Below are 8,686 nucleotides of genomic sequence, written 5' to 3' on the forward strand. Positions count from 1 at the left end.
CTCTGACTCTTTGTACTTTCAGAACAAAGTCCAATATATATCTCCAACTTACAGGGATAGAACAATTCATGGAGAAAACAATAAACAGATCACTCACAATTTAAATAATAATATTTGTGCAGAAACAAATATTTCAAACAATGGAGCGACAAAATTTAAATCTGACATCACAAAATACAATTTTAAGCATGAACACAAAAAGGTTAAAAGTGTAAGCGTTAGTGTTTGCTATGTGAGGCAGTTGAAGTCAATCTCACGGTATGAACAAGAAATACCATATTTTGTTTAAAATAATCTGAATAAATGTTCAATTCATTTGATTTGGATAGTCTCCTAGTTTGAGCTCAGCTCCTTAGAATATTATATAGTAATAGTTCATCTAGTAGAACAGAGGTGCTGCATGATCTTCATAGCAGTGAAGGGTTCAATAAAACGCATACAAATACATAGTCTGTTGCTTCGCTCTATGCGATGCCATTCACACTCACATTCATGAACTAAAAACTAATAGTATCAATTTTACTCGTAATTTAGAATTCATCATTGGATAATTACATGATAGGTTTTCTTGATTATATTTATAACTAGTTTTACTTAAAGTCGGTACCTCTTGAGCACTAGCTACCAGTCAGTCAGTCATCACAATGGCAGTGGCCAGGGCCAGGCCGGTCAGCGTCTAATCCTCAACGCATAGGGCCTGTCTTGCAATCGTAGAAATTGTAGAAATCGTTCTTGGTCAAGTACGTCAGTTGTCCGTCAGTCCAGGCGTTGTCTCTGAGCATCGACATGAAAAAGTATCAAACTGTGCTTTATCGCTTCGTATAGTCAACTCTCTATACGAATTTTGATTCAATTGCGCAAATAACTTTGTTACCTAGATAAATAAAAGAATTATTATTTATTACTTGCCCGGCAGCAAGGGGGCGCCAGGGCGTAGTTCACAATAGTGGTAGTGAGATCTTTGGTCAGCACACGCTCTCGAGCTGCGGGCTGCGTCGACGGCGGGCTTGCCGCTGGCGGAACGCCGCAAACTCCTCCTTCATGGCCTGGACGCGCGCCTCGATGTTCACGTGCTTGACCCGCTCGCGGCCCCGGCTGAACGAGTCGCTGGACTGACTCGCGGCCTCGTCCTGAGCGGCGTGGAAGGTGGTCTCAGAGTCGCTCAGGCCCCGCTCGTCGCGGGTGGGGGTGCCCACGAACACGGCGTCAAACTCGTAGTGGCCGTCCACGCTCACGTCGCAGCCCTGCTTGTCCTGATAGGGCGAGGGCGACGGCCTCTGCGGCAGGCCGGCAGTGATGCCGAGCCAGTCTTGGAGGCCGAGGCCCAGCCCCTGCCTCGAGGTGGACGTGGAGGCCGAGGGCAGTGCGGTCTGAGGAGGCGCGGGCGGCGGCCGGTACGGCGGCGTGGATAAGCTCTGGTTGGGCTGCGAGCTCGTGTTCTTGCTGCCGAAGCCCGACGATGAGGACCTGCTCTCGGGGCTCGTCTCCACGCCGCTGGCCGCGCTCGCGTTGGGCGACGGCCGAGAGCGCACCGACAGCTCCGGGGCGGAGCGGGCGTGCCGGACGTGCCGCGGGGGCAGGCGCGAGCGGTGGGGCGGGGCCGGGGCGGGGTGGGCGTTGGGGGTGGTCCAGGGCGACAGGGTGGCCGTCGTGGCGCGCGAGGGCGGGTCCTCCACCCACGGGGAGGTGGCGGCGTGAGGGATGCGGATGCGCGGCGGCGACCGCGGGGATGGCGACAGCGCGGGGATGGGGAGGAACACGTGCCGGGGCTGCGGCTGCGGCTGAGGTTGCGGCCGTGGTCGCGGCCTCGGCCGCTGCTGCTGCAGCAACATGAGCTGCTGCTGCTGCTCGTGGATGGCGGTGAGGGACGGTAGCTCCTGGGCGTAGCGCTCGTGCACGCTGCGGAGCTGCTGGTAGCTCGGGCCCCCGGCCGACGGCGGCGTCCTCACCGAGCTCAGGTCGCTGAAGTTGAGGGCCGGCGACCAGGGCACGACGGGGGACAGGGCCGCGCTCGGGACCGCGTCCGTGGGGGAGCTGGCCGCGACGTGGGGAGTGCGCCGCGAGGGCGTGTAGATGGCGGCCACGGTCGGCAGGCTGGGCGCCAGGCTGGGCGCCAGGCTGGGCACGAGGGCCCTCGCGAGCGTGCGCTGGTTGGCGTAGTGGTGGTGGGCGTGCACGGGGTGCACGATGGCGGTAGTGATGGTCACGTGCCGCGACTGGCGGCCGCCGCCCTGGACGCCGCTCTCGCCCGAACCGTCCGAGCGGACGCTCAGGTTGGACGGGCAGCGCACCAGGGGCCGGCGCCAGGACGCGCGGCCCGCCGAGGACGCCACGGCCAGCACGGCGCGGCCCCGCGACAGAAAGCCGCCGTCGTCGCTGGAGCTGCTAACGCTGCTGCGGTTGGAGGCCCCCAGCACGAAGCGGCCATCGGGCGCGCGGTGGATGCGCGCCAGGCTGTGGCTGTGGACGAGGCCGGGGCCGGGGCCGTCCACCTCGTCCACGTCACCGAGGCCCACGCCGCCCACAACACTCGACGCGCGCGAGCTCCCGAGGCCCAGGCCCAAGCCCAGGGCACCCAATAGCCAGCGCCCTGCATCCACTAGCGTGGTCACACCTGGTACTCGGCCTTGTCGATGTCTGCAAGCAACACACGAAAATGCGTCATGCCCCACTGGTGGACGGCGACGCAAGAGTACTCATCCTTTCCGACGTGACCAGACCAATCGAACAGGTGTTCAACGTTCATGTTTCAATGGCAACACTAATGCAAGTGCAAAATGAGGCTGATCGCGTTTGAAGGATGAAATACTGTGCGTAGCAGAAATCAATAGTGGGGACAAACTACAGCAAATCTCCCAGTAAATGTGCACACAATACCAGGTGGTAAGTCTTTTGGCCAAAAGAGAAAAATTCACCTACACATTATTATGACAGTTCAACTATCTTTTCAGCCACCTGGTATTTGTGTATTTCCCCAATTGCACAATAAATAAATTTATAGCACATTCTACAGTGAAGAAAAATCAGAAAGTGTGGATAAACTTCAAAATATAATAAAAACAACTCAAATGTAAACCAAAAACAATTTGAACCATGCAATGCTATAATTATAACACAATAAAATGATGCCAGACACTTTCCTATAATCACACACAAAAATATCTGCTGCAATTTAAGTTTGAAAAATTCTTAAGCAAAATTTTAACACAAATTTTTAGGAAAGAAAGAAATCAAACCAAAATAAACAATCAAAACAAAAAGTCCTAACAAAACAAAGAAAAGAAAAGAACAGGAAGGAAAGCAGAGTCATATAAAATAAAAGACAAAGAAGCAAACAGGAAAGTGCAGAACGAGTAGTTACAGCTTTAACAGTTGCTTCCAAGCTCTTCACCTTTTTTCCTCCTTGGGTTGATGGATAGGCAAGAACAGAGAGGAATACAGAAATATAGAATCAGTCTAAAAAGTATTCTGGGACATGAGAACCTAGCGGGAGAGTTTAGAAAACTAGACAGATTATATTAAACCTAGAAAAATGAAGAGATAATAGAAGGCTCCATCCCAACACCTCGAATTATACATTAAATTAAAAGGGTAGTAAATAATATGCTTGCAGGAAAATACCACCACCCAAACACCACTTAAAACATAAAGAATCTGCTCTAGATCTTACGTAGGAGGAAAACATTTGATGGGTAGCTAGGTTTCCAGGCTGAATGATCGATATGAGTAAACTTCCTTTGGCCTAGATTGAAACCAGATCTTAGTAATTTTCAATAGAGTGAGAGTGGAAGTGATTTGTCCGCAACCAATTGAAAGTGAGATTAAATAGTGATTGTGTTACAGTATTATCAACAGAATGATAATCTATTAAGAATGTCTCAGCAAGGTGAAAAATTCTCTACTAGTACACTGTCTCCCAGAATAATTCGTTTTAGGAAGTAAATGAAGTTTTTTGAGAGAAGTATATGGTCAGTATACAAGAAACCAGTCGGAAGAAATTATACTACCGTACTCACTTTTTCAAAGGCACTTGGCTGACCCCTGGTGGTTGCCCACCATTTCTTGAGTCTGTTATACGACAGGCTACCATATTGTATGCTGAAAAGTAAATTAATGGTTATGGACATTCCCATAAATACATCAAAATCCTACACATAGCAAAATTTTACCTTTCTCCTGTTTCCGTCGTTTCCGCTTATTGCAAATCTTAACGGCACAAACTGAAAGGATGATTGCAACAATAAAAAATAATATGCCACCCACTACACCAGCCGTTATGGCCTTGTGTTTCACCCTGGCAGGAACTGGAAATTTGACTTCGTCACTTGCTTCATAGCTACTGACAGAATTGGCAAGCACTCTAAAATGGTAGGTGCGACCACCAACCAGGTTTTTCACTGCGCAAATGAAAGATAAATTAGTATAATATGAGTCAAAATAAGAAATGTATTCAAATCTTGGAAATAATTTATAGAATTTAAACAGGTTTCACTCACCAAGAAAAGAAGTTTCTTCTGATCTTATTTGTTGTTTATTCAGTGTTTTCCACTGTGCATCTGTTCGATACTTTATGGTGTAGTATTGCACTAAATTTGCTTTCTCCAGGGGTGTTTGCCATGAGATAAGGAAGCCATTTGGATACTCCGTCACTGTTAAATTTCTTGGGGGTCCAGGTTTTGGTCCTGTCAATAAACATTATAGTCAGCATTTCTAATATACATAGAACAGTTTTCCAGTGGTAAACTGGAGTTCATTAACAACTATGCCAGGTTAGAAGTGGTACCAAAGGAATATGGGATATTTAAACAGATTTAAACAGAGCAAATAAGTAACAAAACAATGGCAGACAAATATGGGAACAGTCCATCTTGAGGAACTCTTGTCTTCAGCTTGAGATAGTTCTTGTCCAAACTTGAGAGAGCCTGGGTATGGGAAAGTGCTGTCCACATGTGATATTTTAAGAATGGAGTCAGAGAAAGTCAGAAATACAAACTATTGACTTTAATTTTCCTCTTTAACTAATAGTATTCTTATCATATTTCAGTGACTAACACTCAATATTAAGGGTATTAAGGGTTCCAAAAAGAAGTGGGAAACCTGTCAGTTGCTTTCAAAAAAATAAGAAGTGGTTGAAAATCAAAAGGGACCATACCTCTGGGCCTAAGAATAGGCGGAATGACGGGCAGCCCTGCTGAATCAGTCGGAAAGACAACAACACTAAAGTCTAGCACGTCTGAAAGGAAAATAAACACAAGCAAAAAATAATAAAGCGGGCTCATACAGCTGTAGCAAAAGGAAAAAAAATCAACCAAATTAAAAAGAAATTAAAGTGGTTCAAAATAATCTAGAACTTATTACAAGTAGGGCTTTTGGAATTAAAATTCTATAAAATATAGATTGGGGATGACAGGAAGATGAGCAAGCATAAGTTTGAAGGTGCATTTGTGCAGTTTTATAAAAAATATTTACAGAGGGGGAAACATATATTATTAACAGTGGGACTCCTACCATGGATAGTTTGTGATAATACTACTATTGTCGGCCCACTTCATAGAAGTGAGATGGACACAGAATTATACCTTTTCATAGGAAAAGATACTGAAATATGATACATATACTTATATGTGAAGCCATGCAGGTAATAAAAGCATCAGGAGAGAGTGCACTCAAAAGCCATACATGGCAAAAATTGAGCACTGGGCAAGAAAAGCCTTCACAAACATGCAGTGTTTTCAAATAACATTATTCCGATACGAGATATCTAACCATATTAGTAACAGTCGAAAATGATAGAACTTCCGTTCACATTAAGTTTTAAATGAGCACCCATTGTAATATGTTTTTCAACAGTTGTGAATTGATTTGAATTATAGAATAAATCTTCCTGCCACAAAAAGTTAAGATACTTTGGAAGGTTCAAAGTAATTCAAGAAATCCAATAACTCTCAGTCCCCTTCAATAACTCAAAAATAGTCCACCTTTCTGTAAAGTCCTCATCCCCGAGCGCGAACGAGCAACCTCTACGAACTTCTCGCGACGCTCGCTACGTCCAGTCAATCTACGCTCACGGCGCTCGCTTCCAGGCTGCAGGCCTCCAGCTACACACACAAAAATAAGAAGCAGTGTGGAACAACAAAAAAAGGAAACAGCAGCAGGCATAAATAAGAAAGAAAGCATGGCAAAAGAAAGCTTAATAACAATTTGAAAAATGTAAATTTTAAAAAAATAACAGATAAAACTCCATTCCACTCCCAAGCAATATCATAGAATAACGACTGTAAATTTCATTAGTGGGAAGGGTGATCAAAAATGTATGAAAAATAAAAACAGAAAGTTTTAAAACTCTAAGTATTCCATGAGAGTGTGCCTTGGAGTGAACTCTAAAAATAAAAGCAAAACATGAATCCAAAACAAAAATGAAGTGAAGCCGGTAAATCTTAAAACAAGTGCCTAAAAATATCTGAAAATAATTTTGGAGACATCTACATAGGTTTCTACATAATATTCTTACCAGCATCGTCAGGGGAATGCTCAAAATCCTTCTCTGATTTTTCTGATGGATTGGGATTGGGACGGACGACGTCTGCCACCATTTTGCCAAGTGCGCAAGAGAGAGACAGACAGAAACACACCAGAGGCAACAAATTAGTTTTTGTAGGACAATTTTACCAAGCAAAATGAAGTGCAAATATTGCTATGCAATCAGCTTTGCTGCAATATGTAAGAATATTTTTCTTCTCTTTTGAAACTTATAGTAACCTTTATATTGAAATGAAAAAAAAATGAAAGAAAAAGAAACGCAGTATACTCAGAGAAACTCAGTAATTTGCATTTGCACTTCATTTCTTAATGATGTACTGTCAGCTTAGCTATATAGCAGTTTAAGCAGTCTAGAGGTGTCAGTGCCAATGGCACATATGCTTCTGTATGAAAAAAAAAGAAAGCTGTTAAGTAAGAGTACCATTTACATTTAGTTCTCCAAAACTTTCTATAAAATAAAGCGAAAGTCAAGAGTAAAAAAGAGTGAAGATAATTGAATTGACCTTCCACCAGTGCCCCTAGTACTCTTATAGGACAAACTTTGCATGTACATCAATCACAAAAATGGGCAAAAGTAACATTCTACAATGTAAGTTAGGAATATGTAAGAACAGCACGATATTGGCTGGAATTCTTATAGGCCTGGGCTGCAATCACAAAGAGCACTAACACAAATTTTTACAAATTTCTAAGCTGAAAGCAGCCCCTGCACATACAGTTGGCACAGACACAACACCTCTAGCATACAACAGAAAAACAACAACAACAAAATCTCCTACAGCTACAGCAGGAATCTTCAGACTGATGCTCAATTAAGGCTACTGCTTCTTTAAGGGTACATGCAGACTGGTAAAAAAATCACCACCCTGCAAGTAGCAACACCACAAAGAGACCAATATAAAACAAATCATTTATTATCAGTTTACCCCAGAAATCCCAAATATGCTTCATATCCATTCAATCACAAAGTGCAAGGTGTGCAATGTTATTGATTTGTATCCCTTGCAGTGCAATCATGGTTAAAATGTGCAAACAGAGAGAGCGAGAAAGAACACAGAAAACAAGAACTGTAATCAATCAGTCTTGTTGATATTTTTCTTTGGCAAAACCCAGTAGTGGTTGAAAGAATTTATATGCACAGAGGCTCACATAGCTCTCCTGAAAAAATTGTGCTTAAGGAATAAGAAAAGGATATAAGGGCTTAGGAAGCTTAAGGGCAAAGATGAAGGGATGCAGGAGTTTAGGAGCCCAGCTGCTTCAAAATAAAAATCAATGAAGACAAATCCCTTAGTTTCAAACTATCCCTGTTCTTTATCCTAATTTCATGACAGAGAAAAAAAATCTAAGCTAGACTGGTCGCTTGAATATTTTTCTAGTATTCGTATTATTGGCTATGCTGCAGCATTCGACTAGTTCTATAACTTCTTTACAGCACATTAGATCTATTCTACTTTTATCTTTATAATGCATATTAAGAACAAACTAAACTTGGTGAGATAAGTTTCTTTTTCCCTAATCAATTCACTATCATTCAGTCTATCTAATTTCTATTAGCAGCATAAGTTAAATTTGTGGCAGCTGGGCAAAGATAGCTAAGATAGCTGAATAGGATGTACCTGGTGGTTTTGCACCTGATTGCAAAATAAAGACACAAATTAACCAGGGAGTCCTGAGAAAAGGATCAAATATATATCGCAAATTTCTTTCTAGGTGCAAAGACTTACCTGCAGGTTTGGTTCCTAAGGTAAGCAAGGGACAGAGTTGGGGTACCAGTTACAAGGACATTCTCATTGAAACCGTTCTAGATATTTCTGTAACCACAATTAAATATACTCACCTAGGGTTCGAACTTCGATCACTTTACTAAGCATTCCATCGCCTAGAGCGTTCTTGCCGATCACTTGAAACTCATACTTGGTGCCGGGCGTCAAATGGTTGATGGTGACCTGAGTACTCCCGGGGGGCGTAACTGGTATTTGAGACCAGTTGGCGACATTGGCTTCCCGATACCTGTGGGAGGGGAAATACAACATTTTTGAGTGACAACAAAAAACATCCTCGGACGCGGCAGTACTTCAAGAGTAGCACGTCAGGTAACCAACCAGATGGTGTAGTCCTGCTTGTAGTCAGGGCCGCCGCTGTAGCC

General features: G+C 44.0%; 1 protein-coding gene across 1 annotated transcript in view; it reads right to left on the minus strand.

Annotated features, from left to right (window-relative positions):
- Positions 1-6: 6 nt before the first annotated feature.
- Positions 7-8,686, minus strand: part of LOC113212639 (protein turtle) — a 197,484-nt gene continuing 188,804 nt past the window's right edge. Inside the window, exons 10-20 of the mRNA XM_052266043.1 lie at positions 8,643-8,686; positions 8,378-8,550; positions 8,265-8,279; positions 8,157-8,171; positions 6,512-6,583; positions 5,979-6,098; positions 5,153-5,233; positions 4,497-4,682; positions 4,170-4,397; positions 4,017-4,098; positions 7-2,637 (exon numbers count right to left, since the gene is read on the minus strand). Of these exons, the coding sequence (XP_052122003.1) occupies positions 966-2,637; positions 4,017-4,098; positions 4,170-4,397; positions 4,497-4,682; positions 5,153-5,233; positions 5,979-6,098; positions 6,512-6,583; positions 8,157-8,171; positions 8,265-8,279; positions 8,378-8,550; positions 8,643-8,686 (2,688 nt within the window). The 3' untranslated portion in view covers positions 7-965. The remainder of the gene's footprint in view (positions 2,638-4,016; positions 4,099-4,169; positions 4,398-4,496; positions 4,683-5,152; positions 5,234-5,978; positions 6,099-6,511; positions 6,584-8,156; positions 8,172-8,264; positions 8,280-8,377; positions 8,551-8,642) is intronic.

This window comes from Frankliniella occidentalis, unplaced genomic scaffold, assembly GCF_000697945.3.
Source record: "Frankliniella occidentalis isolate FOCC.00 unplaced genomic scaffold, Focc_3.1 Scaffold35, whole genome shotgun sequence".
NCBI classification, from domain to species: Eukaryota; Metazoa; Arthropoda; class Insecta; order Thysanoptera; family Thripidae; genus Frankliniella; species Frankliniella occidentalis.